The sequence below is a fragment of the Sinocyclocheilus grahami genome, unplaced genomic scaffold (assembly GCF_001515645.1).
Source record: "Sinocyclocheilus grahami isolate Dianchi unplaced genomic scaffold, SAMN03320097.WGS_v1.1 scaffold3.1, whole genome shotgun sequence".
Classification (NCBI taxonomy): domain Eukaryota; kingdom Metazoa; phylum Chordata; class Actinopteri; order Cypriniformes; family Cyprinidae; genus Sinocyclocheilus; species Sinocyclocheilus grahami.
In genome coordinates this window covers 7485506-7501245 of record NW_015505182.1, presented here as the reverse complement: position 1 = coordinate 7501245, position 15740 = coordinate 7485506, and the positions used below count along the sequence as shown (strand labels likewise).

Genomic DNA, 15740 nt, shown 5'->3' with positions numbered 1-15740 from the left:
CCGTTATGGGTATAAATGATAAAACACTATTATGACAAGGTAATGTTTAATTTATTATATTATATGAAGAGTTTATTTGCAAAAACAGATAACTCAAAAATGTCAAAATGTCAAAAATCATGTTTTTTTATTATGTTATCATGTTTTTATTGTGTTAGTTTGCTGTTTTTTTTGTTATTTTTTTAACCTAGTCAGAATAACCCAGCTGCAGTTTGATTGAGATTAACTGGAATGCACAAGGAAAAGACATGATTTCTGAGAATTATTAAAAACGGAGTTATCTGTTTTTGCAAATTAACTCTTCATATATATTTATTACATTTTATATTATCATCTCACACATGGATCAGCATTTTCTATAATGTATTTCTATAATGAAAAATACATATCTGATATGACTTAATATATAATTATCATCAGACAATGATAATTCATATTCTCAAGGATGAAAGATTAAACGGAAAAAAAGAAAAATGATTGCACAACCATCAATATGCACTAAGCATGTACAGGTGCATCTCAATAAATTAGAATGTCGTGGAAAAGTTAATTTATTTCAGTAATTCAACTCAAATTGTGAAACTCGTGTATTAAATCAATTCAATGCACACAGACTGAAGTAGTCTTTGGTTCTTAAAAGGGCTGGGTATAGCCACTTCCTTGTCAGTTATAGAAAGGCACATGCACATTGCAATTTTATTTATATGGTGCCTAAGAAACAGATGTTACATTGAGGTATGAGTGAGTGGACATTAGTCTTTCATGCATAGCTTCATTCTTCCTGACCTCAATTTCAGTTGCAATTGTGGCCAAACTTTTGAGACCACTCGCTATTTGTTTATGTGTGTATGTTTGTTTATTTATTATTATTTTTAATTTCTACAGTATAGATTAATATTTTATATCAGTGATATACATTTTTATGTTATTTAATTCTGTATTTTTCTTTACAACCATCTCTTTACAAATACAATTTTCAGTGTAACAAATTTGTGAACTATGTCCCACTCAGTGTTGGGGAAAGTTACTTTTAAAAGTAATGCATTACAATATTGCGTTACTCCCTAAAAAAGTAACTAATTACGTTACTTAGTTACTTTTTATGGAAAGTAATTCGGTGCATTTTTTTGCGTTACTTTTTAAATATGAGCAGGGCTTGATTGTTTTTGATATAATAAGTTCTATTTATAGTAAATGTAAAAGACCTTTCACACCAAAAAGTGTATTTACTTTTTTGAAATTAATAAGTAATGCGTTACTTTATTAGTTACTTAAAGTAATCTGATTACGTAACTCACGTTACTTGTAATGCATTACCGATATAATAAGTTCTATTTATAGTAAATGTAAAAGACCTTTCACACCAAAAAGTGTAATGAATAAACCTCAGGCTGAAGGAAAAGTAAATTCACGTCTGTACAGTAGAACACAGGAGAAGAAGGTTCAACACTCTTCAGCAATAAAAAAACAATGAAGCACAATTGTTAGTTTATCTAAAGTCATTCTGCTTATTAGTATGGTTGAACTGGATCATCAAAGGTCAGCAGCAAAGACATTGGTTAATAAAATGGAATTAGATACATTTGTGTTATTTAACACATTTAATTATTGCAGGTTTGCGTCATATTCTAAGTTTGGATTTCACTGTTTTAATTCATTTTGATGAATACTAAATCTGTTTTTGCAAGTGGGATAAATTAATGCACAGTCACATTTAGTCTAGAACTACAGTAACATCATGTTCACACAACGCCTCTGCACTTCTGATTTCTCCCAATATGGGGACAGGAGATCTGTCAGTCAATAAATGGGAAAACAAAGTAACTGGCTTTACTTTTTTGAAATTAATAAGTAATGCGTTACTTTATTAGTTACTTAAAGTAATCTGATTACGTAACTCACGTTACTTGTAATGCATTACCCCCAAAACTGGTCCCACTTTTGTCTGATTGACAGTGGCATTCAAGTGGACATGATCAAAGCTTGATGATCAAGTTCGCCAGCATATACTGATAAAAGATTTTAAAAAATCTGAGTCACATGATCAGTGTCACAAATTTACTTGATTGGTAACCTAGATGTAGTGCAGAATCTGAAATATTTAACTCGTTTCTTTGTGTTACTAAAACTTTATTTCCAGGTTTAAATTAGATTTAGAATCCTAGAGTTTCAGTGTGCAGTCTGTTTGTGTGTGTGTAAGTTTGTGGAAATGAATGGAACAGAGCCTTTGACGTCCTCGATTCTGAAAGTTTCCTGGCCACCCACCAGCCCTGTTGGTCCAAACCCCAGCTCGGCTCGGTACCCGACGCTCATGCATCTTTCAGCCGTGATATTTTTAGCACGCCGTGTTATGTAACAAGCACCTGTCATGTGGTCTTCTCGCAGGCAGTAGAGTGAGCAAGCGAGCTGGAACCATTGCCTCTGTGAAGATCCTGCAAATCCGACTGGCCTCATTTTTCTTCTCTGCGTACACACACACACACACCACCCCCGCTTAGCAATCACACTAATATAAGACCTTGCTGTACTGTACCTTTCATTGCCATTCACTTAGAACAAGGATTAAAAACAATGCTAGAGCGGCTCATGACAAAGCTTCATCGAACCTTAACATATTCAAATGTGTTATGTAACTATTTTCTATTTTTTCAAAGCATCTTTCCCTTGAGGGCTAGAATGTGCCCAAACATGTTCAACAGGTGAAACTGCAAGTACTTTAGGGAATCCCATTTAGACCTGCTGTACAGAAACGCAGTTTCAGATACACAGTGCAGTCAAGGGTAATGACAATGAATATAATCTTAGTTAAGCACCTGTCATGTGGTCTTCTCGCAGGCAGTAGAGTGAGCAAGCGAGCTGGAACCATTGCCTCTGTGAAGATCCTGCAAATCCGACTGGCCTCATTTTTCTTCTCTGCGTACACACACACACACACACACCACCCCCGCTTAGCAATCACACTAATATAAGACCTTGCTGTACTGTACCTTTCATTGCCATTCACTTAGAACAAGGATTAAAAACAATGCTAGAGCGGCTCATGACAAAGCTTCATCGAACCTTAACATATTCAAATGTGTTATGTAACTATTTTCTATTTTTTCAAAGCATCTTTCCCTTGAGGGCTAGAATGTGCCCAAACATGTTCAACAGGTGAAACTGCAAGTACTTTAGGGAATCCCATTTAGACCTGCTGTACAGAAACGCAGTTTCAGATACACAGTGCAGTCAAGGGTAATGACAATGAATATAATCTTAGTTTAGCATCTGTACTTCTGTTATTCGTCAAAATTCAAATGTGTATTCAGAATTTTACTAGTTAGTTCAGCTCAAAATGATATTATTTTTGTTCCAAACCCATATGACCTACTTTCTTCTGTGAAGCACAAAAGGAGAAGTTTAGCTGAATGTCTTGACTCCCGTTTTCCAGATGCACTGAAAGTAAAAAAGTCTTCTGAAGCCAAAATTGTATGAAATGTTAATTATAAGGTATTTTATAAGTCCTCATTCACTTCTTCTTTTGTATTCCACAGAAGAAAGAATAATGAGGGCAAGTGATGACAGAATTATAATTGAATCATAATCAGATCAAGACGGTCGTACATGTTGAAACAACCTAAAAATGACACAACTTGCAGAAACACAGTGTGGTTTTTTAATCAGAATCTAAGTTGTGTCCCTGAGATAGTTGAACACAAGGCCTGTAGCATCGCTGACGCTGTAACCGTGACAGATGGCATGATAACATGTCACTTCTGTGGTATTTTTATCCCAGAGCATGATTGATGGCACTAAAACGTGTTTACCTCTTTTTCCTCAGGCACCCTGGAGCCACACCTCTCTGCACTGCTTTGGGCGGCAATGTTGGTTTCACTGGCCATAGTTATAGTGCTACCCCAACCTCATGGGATTCGGGCGCTCATCGCTTCCACCATATTACGCCTCATATTTTCGGTCGGCCTGGAGCCCACACTGTTTCTTCTCGGGGCCTTCAATGTGAGTGAACGACAGTCTTCTGCCAAAGCTCGTCGGGCCGGCAGTGTTGTTAGAGGTCAGCTCGGTGTGTTTTGCACTGAGGTGTGTCGTGCGTCACTGGTGGATTTCACACGGCTTTTACAGGCCGATGTTAAAATGGACTTGGCTCACACAATAACTCCACTTTCCCCTAATAGTATGCACACTTAGTATGCATCCAAACCAAATATCAGTTCCAAATCATCTTAAACTTGCAGGAAAAGTTTCCCTAAAAAGTGTAATTGTCATCATTTGCTCACCCTCATGTCGTTTTAAACATGTATGACTTGAACCACAAAAGAGAGGTTTTGAAGAATGTTCATGCTGCTCTTTTCTCACATGCATGTATTCAAAACATCTCGTGTTTGTAGCAGGAAATACTGTGGTTTTGGAACAATATGAGGTTGAATAAATAATGACAAATCTGTAATTGGGCAAATTAATCTTTTTGTTCATGCGAGATGCACAATACTAAAACAAGTATTTTACTTGGTTATGCTTACCAAGACTGCATTTATTTCACCAAAAATAGAGTACATTTTATAATATTATTGCAGTTTAAAAGAACCATTTTCTATTTTAAAATATTTTTTAAATCAAATTTATTCCTGTGATGCAAAGCAAAATTTTCATCAGCGGTTAGTCTTCAGTGTCACAGTAATACATTATTTTCTTAAGGATTCTTTGATGAATCACTTTTGATCAATTTAATGCATCCTTGCTGACTAAATGTATAAGTTTCGTGCAAAAAAAGGGGGAAAAAATCTTACTCTGAGCATGTAAATGGTAGTGTAATTATTTCCTACAAAAAACAGCATGAGCTACTAACAATTGTTTGTTCTTGAAGAGAGTTAACAGTTGGAACTTGTTTGCATTGTTCCAAATCATTAGCTGAATGCTTTGATAATTTAGTGGTTTTATAATTAAATATGATTTCAAAATAACTTCATGGAAATGTTTCATAATGCGGAGATTGAAAACTGATGCAAGTACTTTAGCCCGTAATTTGTGGTTTTGCTTCAATTGTTGGTGTATCCGTAATGATACACTACAGATAAATGTTCTTATTGCTAAAGGTTACATCAACTCATTATATGCGAGCAAAAATTGTGTTTGTAACTCCAATAAAATCTCTTAACGCTATGGTTGTGTTTTCAGGTGTGCAATAAAGTGATTTTTCTAATGAGTTTCGTGGGAAATCGCGGTACGTTCACGAGAGGATACAAGGCCATGATCATGGATGTGGAGTTCCTGTATCATCTGCTTTACCTCATTATATGCAGCCTTGGAGTCTTTGTTCATGTCTTCTTCTACAGCTTGCTTGTGAGTAATACACACATACATTTTCAGTCACTCCACCAGACAAACCTATCTTTCACACAGCGACGTCTCTTCTAACTCTGACCTCTCACACTTTCACCATCTTGTATGCTGTATACACGCGCACACACACACAAACACACACACACACACACACACACACACACTCACTCACTCACTCTCATCTTACTCTCTCTCCAGCTCTTTGACCTGATCTACCGAGAGGAGACGCTGTTAAACGTCATCAAGAGCGTAACCAGGAATGGCCGCTCGATCGTTTTGACCGCCGTGCTGGCTCTCATCCTGGTCTACCTCTTCTCCATAGTTGGATACATCATCTTCAAGGATGACTTCATCCTGACCGTGGACAGGATATCCAATAAAACTCTTGGTGAGAAAAACCGATGGATTTCTATCTGATGTTGCTCAAAGTCTGAAAATTACACTTTGAAAACACATCCACATGGTACATGAGAAATCTCTTGTTGTTTCATGTAACAGGTCAGATTTCAAACATCTAGCTGGTTATTTAGCAAGAACACTTACAGGTCACCCTAAAATCAAAAGAAAGAAATTGTTATGCTTATACAAAATGAAGCTTATTTTTATAACCAGTACAGGTTTTTTTTTAAAGAAATGAATTATTTTAGTCCGCAAGGATGCATTAAATTGAGCAAAAGTGACAGTAAAGACATTCATAATGTTGCAAAAAGATTTTATTCAAAGAATCCTGAAAAACTGTATAGCAGTTTCCATAAAAATATTAAGCAGCACAACTGTTTTCAACATTGAAAATAATAAGAAATGTTTCTTGAGCAGCAAATCTGCATATTAGAATGGTTTCTGAAGGATCATGACACACTGAAGACTGGAGTAATGATGATTTCTGCTTTGCATCACAGGAATAAATTACAGTTTAAAATGTATTCAAAATGAAAATTGCTACAATAATTATTTTAAATGTATTTTAAAGTGTAATAGCATTTCACAATATTACAGTTTTTACTGTAGTTTTTGATCAAATAAATGCAACTTTGGTGAGCATAAGAGACTTCTTTCAAGAACATTAGAAAAATCCTACTTACCCCAAGCTTAAAATGATATTGAATCATATATTATAATAATATAATAGCTGTACTTTAATCATTAATAAATATTGATTTAAAAGTAACAATTTAAAGCTCTTAATCTGTTTTTCCCTATGTTCAGAGCAATCCGCCAGTAAGATGGGAGAGTTCCTGGCAGGCGCGGTGTGTCGGAAAGAAGAGAACTGTTCCACGGAGACCATGATGGATGGTATGGACCCCATCACTTGCAACTCTCTCCTTCACACTCACACACTTCTAGTTAAATCTGAGTAGTATGGCCTGGTCATGAGACGAGGAAAGGAGAGACTCAGTGTTCTCAAGAATCCCTGGTAGGTTATGTGGGTGATGTTTGGGGTCGGAGGTTAATGACAGTCAGGCACTAAATGTTCAGCAGGTTCATGCTGGTTCGGGGTTAAAGTCCAGACCAGTCTAATTCGGATTAGCAAGCGGGTCTTTGAGAATGTGCAAATTTAAGATGTAAGGCCAGACTAATTTGATCACTGGAGCTGATCGGCCAGTCTGAACCCACTGAACCTGCGGCGCATGGCATGTCTGCCCCTGTGAATGTGTCTTACCTTGTTTAGCACATCAGTTAACATTGAAAGACCTCGCTTAGGCCAGTTTGAGACTAGCATTGTTCTTTCTCATAAACAGGGTTACTTAGGGTTAACAAGCACAAGATGATGGCAAAGCTGAAATTTCACCAGTCTTTAGCGATTCTTCAGAATGTTGAAAAAATGTAATTAATATTTATGTGGAAACTGTCATTCGTTTTTTAGTATTCGTTGATAAATAGAAAGTTTAAAAAACAGTGTTTAGTTATAAAATAGATATCTTTAGAAACACCTTCGCAATCATAGCTAGCACCGCTGACGTTTTCTTTATATAAAATATACAAATTTAGTTGTATAAATTGTTCGGTATTTGTTTGCAAATTATCTTTGACGTTTGTGAATGAGATTTTGTTTGTTTTTTTGTGTTATGATCTGATAACTTTGGATCTTATTTTAGGAAAGCATTTCACCACAAATGCTATTTCTGCTTTAAGATTTGCATGTATGCAACCTTTCCGTCTGAGCACTTTCTGTAGAACATTCCACAGTAATACATTATTTGTTTAGCGATTATTGATGTGTTATTTCCTGCAGCTGTAGGAGTACAGTCGACCGCTGTTGTGATTGAGGATAAGGAGAGGACGTGCGACTCGCTACTCATGTGTATCGTCACTGTCTTGAGCCACGGTCTGAGGAGCGGCGGTGGGGTTGGAGATGTTTTGCGGAAACCTTCTAAAGAGGTACCTCACAAGGGCCTCAATATGAATTTGGGGCTTTGAGTCTTTTTATTCGGCCTATGGCAGATGGTTGTTCAGAAAACCTGTTTGGAAACAATCACTATTTTTCCAATTCCACTTGTGCAGGAAAGGGTTATTATATTATTATTATTATTATAAATAAAAAAGAACTAGTGCTGTCAAATGATTAATTGCGATTAATCACATCCAAAATAAAGGATTTTGTTTACATAATATATCAGTGTGTACTGTGTATATTTATTATGTATATATAAATACAAACACATGCATGTATATATTTAAGAAAAATATGCTGTGTATATATTAAATATATTTATATATAATATATAATATAAAATATAATAATATAAATTTATATACATGTAAATATTTTCAAAATATATACTGTATGTGTATGTATTTATATATACATAATAAATAAAGACAGTACACATACATATGTACACAAAAACTTTTATTTTGGATGCGATTAATCGCGATTAATCGCATCCAAAATAAAAGTTTTTGTGTACATATGTATGTGTACTGTCTTTATTTATTATGTATATATAAATACAAACACATGCATGTATATATTTAAGAAAAATATGCTGTGTATATATTAAATATATTTATATATAATATATAATATAAAATATAATAATATAAATTTATATACATGTAAATATTTTCAAAATATATACTGTATGTGTATGTATTTATATATACATAATAAATAAAGACAGTACACATACATATGTACACAAAAACTTTTATTTTGGATGCGATTAATCGTTTGACAGCTCTAAAAAAATGTTTTTGTTACTTGAAATAAAATAAGCATTACTACAAAATTAAAATTAAAATGGAAAATATAAAAATAAATGCTAATTCAAACTGGTATCTCACTGATACTAAAATAACACTGTTGAATAATTACAACTTGTCCTTGCAATAATTAAATAATTGTCCTTACAAATGCTGTTATGCTCACTGATTGGTGCATTTTGAATAGTCAATCAAACACTTTTTTCACTCTTATAGTACTTAAGTTTTGGTTAATCGGGCCTTAAAAATTGAAGTTCTCAAACAGTCTGTTTGGTTGCCCAGAGATAATGGTAATTGGGCAGATGTAGGTAGAAAACTGGGGTATTGAGTCTTCACTCAGAAAGCTTGAGGACCACTGGTCTGTTATTGGATGTTGATTGGGAGATTGAATTGGAAACAGCACTGATATTATAATCTACTGCATCTCTTTTCTCCATAGGAGCCTCTATTTGCAGCACGTGTGATCTACGACCTCCTCTTCTTCTTCATGGTGATCATCATCGTCCTCAACCTCATTTTTGGAGTCATCATTGACACCTTTGCTGACCTCAGAAGTGAAAAGCAGAAGAAAGAGGAGGTTCTGAAAACGACTTGCTTTATTTGTGGTGAGTGTCTACTGTACATGCCCTCAACGGCATTCCAGTGGCTTTCCATTCCAGTCAAATCACAAAACAAAATGCAAACGAAAGTGATCTTGCTCCACATCTCCTGAAATACAGCTGCAATTTTTGTTTATTAAAATAAACCATTTTATTATGGAACCTGAAACCTCAAACTCAAACTGAAAACGTTACCACCAGACAGACAAGTCAAGCGTAATGCTTCATTGAAGATTGAAAATAATAGCTTAATTGTTGTTTAAATGATTTCTGGACATTTCTTGTCTTTGGACATTATTGTTTATTTCAGTTTTGGCTTTGAAATGTACTGTAAGTAATACATCACATAAATCACATATCCATATATCTCTTTTCTTTTTTTTTTTTTTAATAAACTTGCGTCTATCTTCCCATCCAGCCTGGATAAAAGTATGCAGAGTTATCTTCAGTGAGTCACAGGCGTATTCATTTCATGTACCGATGTCCCATAAATTTCATAGGCCCACAAAACTGTTTTGCTCCAGCATAAACATTAAGACGCCCCCTCTTCACCAGAAGTCTTAGTCATAACTCACTGTGGAGGTGGAGGAGTGTCTTCCTGTCGCCACTTGGCGTGTTTGACCATGTCAGTGTGAGATCAGCTGTAAATGATTATAAATCTCACAGTACACACACTTACTTCTATATAAATACTGTTTTTGACTCATGTCTTTTGATATGCATTAATATTGAAACTGCAGTTTGTTGGGATTCAGTTGATGATTTCACAATCCTTGACTAACATTTGAAAGCTCAGCGCGCAACAGAATGTAATCTGAGATGAACAGTACAAACGTGCGATTGGAGAGCAGATGACGTGTTGTAATCAAGTGACAATTTCCCAATGTGTTCGCTTGCCAATCACGCATCGAAATTAGGGTATTTGTTTGTGACTATCACAAGATTCATAACCTCCGTTTGCTCATAACACGCACCATTCATGGTTGTATACAAATAGTTTCCCTGTGGTTCTACTTCCTCTTTCGAGATAGTACAGTTTTCTTTGAAACAAAACCATTTTTAAGAAAAAGGAGTTTGGTTATGCATCATGTCAAAGTCTTAAAAGATTGTTTTCCCTCTCACTGAATAAACTGCATAGAGCTAAAAAAGTTTCTGACCTAAACAAATCCTTCTTTTTGGACAACTGACCATTGGGCTGCTTTGTCACTTCAAGATTACACTCAATCTTGATCTTCTTAACTGACCTTAACCCTTAAAAACAAGGTTTATGTGGCAAGGCCCATTTACAACAACTGATTCAAACTCATTTCGTTGTAACTGTGTTTCTGCTCTACAGGTTTGGAGAGGGACAAGTTTGACAACAAAACAGTGACGTTTGAGGAGCACATTAAGGTGGAGCACAACATGTGGCATTATCTCTTCTTCATCGTGCTGGTGAAAGTGAAAGACTCCACGGAGTTCACAGGGCCAGAGAGCTATGTGGCCGAAATGATCCGGGTAATGTACTTGATAGGTTTGCTAAGATAAAATGATCATATTTTCAGCCACTACAGCCAAGTTTTTATTTCATTTTAAACTAAATGTAACATCTTGGGTGGATATGGTATATCGAAGAATTTCATTTGAAAATTTTTTGTACCTCTTGTGCCATTTTGAAGAAAAGTTGCGCAACAAATTACTATGCATAAATCACACACTGGAATGTGTAGCATCATCCATGGCTAACCCTTCATTCAGTTTAAAGGAATATTCTGGGTTCATTACTAGTTAAACTCATTTGACAGCATTTGTGGCATAGTTTTGATTACTGCAAAAATTAATTACGACTGGTCCCTCCTTTTGTTGAAAAAAGGCAACAAGATTACAGTTACAATTAAAGTGAATCCATAATCCAAAAAAAATTTAAAACACAAAACATGAACAATATATTTTGAACAAGATATTTTAAATTTTACCATTTTGTTGCCATGACAGTGTTATACCTAAATATTAAAATGACCAATTTTTGAAAGATGAATACTTTTATTCAGCAAGGAAGCATTAAATTGATCAAGTGACAGTAAAGACTTTATCGTACTGAACTTTGTATTCAGCAAGGAATAAAAACAAAACAAAAACAAATGTAGTGTGGTTTCCAAAAAAAAAAAAAAGCCTTGGTGAGCATAAGAAACTTCTTTCAAAAACATTTAAAAAATCCAAACTTTTGAACAGTAGAGTAAGTGCTTTTATAAAATTCACATTTTTGGTTTTAAATCCTTAGAAAAAGAACCTCAGTGCCTCATTGTAAATTAAGGCCCCTTCCACACAGAGATGCGTTTAGCTGTATACGCATACATTTTGTATCGTATAGGCGTTTCGTACAGACGGATCCGGCGTTTTGGGAGAGTGAAATCGATATTTTTTTAAACCGGGTCCCAGAGTGGATAAATCTGAAAACGCCCTTGCATTTTGTGTCGGCTTTGTGGTTTCGTGTGGACGCAGATATTTCTTGAGACGAGGGGGTAAAAAAGATCGGATAGGGAAAGCTCTGGCTTCGTGTGGACGTAGCCTAAAACTAGACAGCTGTCGCCTTTCAAGAAACTGAGGTCACCCTGAGGTTATTTAAGCCCTAGGGTCAAAGTCACATGATGAGAGAGAACCAGCCAATAGCATGGCACAGTTTTGGATCAGTGGATGTGTTTGTTTACTGCTGAGGATTTTTTTGTGAACTCTGAAAGTTGATAAGGCTGTGATAACTTGACACTGAGTGTCAACTCGTACACACAGAGAGGGAACCAAAGAGTTACGATCAAACAGCACATCGATAAGGTGTTTGTGTGTGGGTTTCTTTCCCCCTCTACACAGCATGGCTTCAGAGAAGCTGTTTTATATCAGATTTCCAAAGAATGATGTATTTATGAGGACTAAACCATGCCATGATGGGGCATGACTTCTCCTCAGAAACGTTTTTAGATCTTTTTATTCAAGCCCACAAACCCTGGGGCAGAAATCAACCGACTTGACCCTAGAAGTTTAGCTTGCTGTGGAGAATGTGGCCTACTTTAAGCTTTACCTTTGGGGAAAGTGAAGTACTTAAGAAATTTTCCACCAGATTCCTCGCAATAAATCCCCTTAAATGACCCCAAACCTTCTACTTTGACTTATGCAATCATAACTTTGTGACCTTCAGTCTCTCAGGGACGCCAGAGCTTCTGTTTGCCTTCAGACTGGAGTCTTAAGATGTTCTGAAAATGGCTTGGAATGTGTTAATCCTTGAAAAAAGCTGTGACAGCACACACGGCTCTGCTTCAGTTGGTTGATCAGAGAAGCAGGGGTTCCCCTCATGATTGCTATATGTGTACACTTTTGTATTCACGTGGTTCTTTGAAAAACTATCTCTTATCAGAAAAACTCTTTTAACAACTATAGCAAATCACTGGGTGAATGCAAGTCTGTTGCTAAATGTGATATTTAAAAAAATGCCTTTCAAAATGAGGGCACTTATGTTGTTCATTTAAACATCCTGTTTTCATCTTTATTGCCTTTTTATAGGTCATCATATGCTTTGCTTAATGCAATGGCGTGGAACTTTAATAGCGTTTTATGTGACTTTTGAGTAATTTTAGGGAAAGAGAAGTGCTCAGGAAAGCCCCTTCTGCACAAGTGGTTGTTCTCTTGACGCAGATGGCGCAGCGGTGGGTTTCTGACACAGTTTCTGATCCGGGTGGTGTCTTTTGGCCCAGTTCCCAACTTCCGTGGCGCATTTCGAGGGTTTGCCATGCAGTCTTCGGAGGAATCACCTGACTTGGGATTAGTTGCCCTTTAAGGTTTCCTAAAAAATAAGAATGCTTTGACTTGACAACAAAGGGTAGAGCATAATTTGTGATGCATCAGTTGTTGATGCAAGGTCTCTCTCTGTGGTTTCTGAGAAGGTGAGAAAGAAGAGCATCAAGCTGAGGTTGGTAAAGCCATTATTTGACTAGAAAATGCACATGCAGTCATTTTTTGACATTTTATTTAGTAAAGAGAGGACAGGAAGTGATAGGGAGAATGGGATCAGGAAATGACACAAACTGCCTACGTGAGCACCTGCAGGAATGAGTCTAACAACCTGGAAACAAGTTAACATTTTTGAACTTTTGTTTCTACCATCCTAAAGTCAGTGGGGGTTTTTTCAATGGGTTTTTAAAAAAGTCTGAGGTAAAAACAAACTCTAAATATTTTCACAATTTATCCTATGACATAAAATACATAACTGATACCCTATTTGTTTGTTTTTTTAAGTTTAAAACAAAATAAATAATCTGAAATAGTGGGACTTCAGAGATGGTCGGAGTAATTAAACGTCATCACAACAAACAGAAACATTTGTCCACTCACTAGTCCCTTTTACAACCTTATTATGTTTTTGCTTGTGCTCTTGCAAACTATTCAAACTTAAACTTTCTACAGTGTAGATTTTTAAAGAAATATTAAATAAATAGTCATGCTGTCAAACGATTAATCGCATCCAAAATAAACATTTTTGTTTACAGAATATATGTATGTGTACCGTGTATATTTATTATGTATATGGAAATACACACACTTGCATGTATATATATATAAAAAAAAAAATAGTTATGTTTATATATTAAATATATTTATTTATAATATAATTTATAAATATAGACATGTAAATACATGTAAATGTTTTCAAAATATTTATATACACATAATAAATATATACAGAACACACACATACTATGCAAACAAAAATGTTTATTTTGGATGCGATTAATTGCGATTAATCATTTGACAGCACTACAAATAGTTATAAGTAGTAGCTTAGTGGTGGTGACGTAGTTAATTTGTAGTCAGCTTTTTACTTCTGGTTATTGTATTTATGGTTCGAAATTCATAATTTATTCTTGAAGATTATCTTGATGAACAGGATATGTGATAATCATGAACATTTGTTGGCCACAGAGCTTATTTTCTGCAACAATCCAACAGATAATTGTTGAGGAACCAGAGTGATTCTAATTGTTGACTTGGTCTGCAAAATGTTCTAATCCCTGCAACAATTTGTCTTAAATTTCTGCTCTTACTGTGATTAAAACAAATATATGCACCTAAATTGCTTCAAGACCAAAGAGGAAAGACCTTTACTGTTTGATCGTCTACTTTCATTCAGGTAACTGAGGTTAGATCAAGCGCTGTGTCTGTAGGTAGAACCCCTACATGAACCTGCCCTTTTCCCTGCAGCTTTTTTCCCCCCATGAATATTATTCACAGCTTTGTGATGACGTCTGTTGTAATTGTCGCACTTTGAAGCGGTGCGTGAACGCTCGGCTCCCGTTTAGGACCGATGCTGTTGTTGCTGCTCAGACCACAGAGCATCCTGTCTAAGTGTGTGGGTTCTTGCGGTATTAGTAATGAAATTCACACTTCCCTCATTTCCATTGAAGCAGCAGATACAGTTGAAATTGATGTGGCTAGAGCGCTCACACATTTACTGGCAATGCTGTCAAGTGTAAACAAAGCTTAGGAAATAGAGGTTTGAGAGGGGGCTGGTTCGGACGCACGAATGTGCACAAACACACCCAAATAATCCTCAAACCAAAACAGCACTGCAAAATAAACAACAACAAAAATATGCTTACGTTACATTTGCCCCTTTTTCCGTCATACAAAAAGCGAATGAGCGCTGTTATAGTTTCTTCATTAGAGAGACAGTACTTTGAAAAAATAAAATTCTATGCTGTACTCACCCTCATGTCATTTCAAACCCATGTCATTTCTTTCTTCTTTGGAACGTAAAAGAGGATGTTTTTTTAGTAACAAAAATGTTTAGTTATTAACACTCTTCATAATATCTTTGTGATGATATATGATGACAAAATGTTCGTTTTGTATGAACTATATCCCTTTAATGTTTTCAGCTTTTTTCTTTTTACATAGAAATAGTTGTAGTTCTCATTTCTGTAGAAGTAAAACCAGAGGAAGCAAGTATTCAGTGTAGGTTGTGACGCACTCTTGATTTATATCCAGCAGCAGAGACAGTGGTTTTTATTTTATACTTTTTTTAATTTGTTGGTTATTTGGAGAAATGGGATAGTTAAAAATAGTTTTAGGATTTGCTAAATGTCCGGTTTGACTGGTATTATAAAAGATGGTTTTACTTCAGCCAACAACAAAAATAGCTATGAAAATTTCCCTTTTTTTTTGTTCTTAATTCATATGATTATCAGAGGCAGAGATTTTTCTTTTTTTTTTTTTACAGCACGAATATCTTTCAGATATGGTAAGAGTTTGCTTAAACTACGTAATCACATTTAATTACTATTTTAAGAAAAAAACTGATCCAGCATCTGGTTGTGAATATTGTTTAAATATACATTTCTGAATATAAATTTTTTAAGGTATACATTTTGTTTTATATTACTTGTGGTTTTATTTGTTCATATGATGTGTTTGCTTCATGAAACAATTCATTTGAATTTATTTAATAGATAAATTATAATAAAATAAGAACACAGTATTCAGGATTTGTTGGTTATTTAGAGAATTCCAAGTGTTTCCTAAATTTTAATATATATATATATATATATATATATATATATATATATATATATATAT

General features: G+C 35.2%; 1 protein-coding gene across 1 annotated transcript in view; it reads left to right on the top strand.

Moving 5' to 3' along the window:
- The window catches only part of itpr1b (inositol 1,4,5-trisphosphate receptor, type 1b), a 154227-nt gene that overhangs the window by 130249 nt on the left and 8238 nt on the right, over nt 1–15740 (top strand). Inside the window, exons 55-61 of the mRNA XM_016267396.1 lie at nt 3821–3996; nt 5173–5337; nt 5536–5725; nt 6544–6630; nt 7571–7716; nt 8981–9146; nt 10477–10637. Of these exons, the coding sequence (XP_016122882.1) occupies nt 3821–3996; nt 5173–5337; nt 5536–5725; nt 6544–6630; nt 7571–7716; nt 8981–9146; nt 10477–10637 (1091 nt within the window). The remainder of the gene's footprint in view (nt 1–3820; nt 3997–5172; nt 5338–5535; nt 5726–6543; nt 6631–7570; nt 7717–8980; nt 9147–10476; nt 10638–15740) is intronic.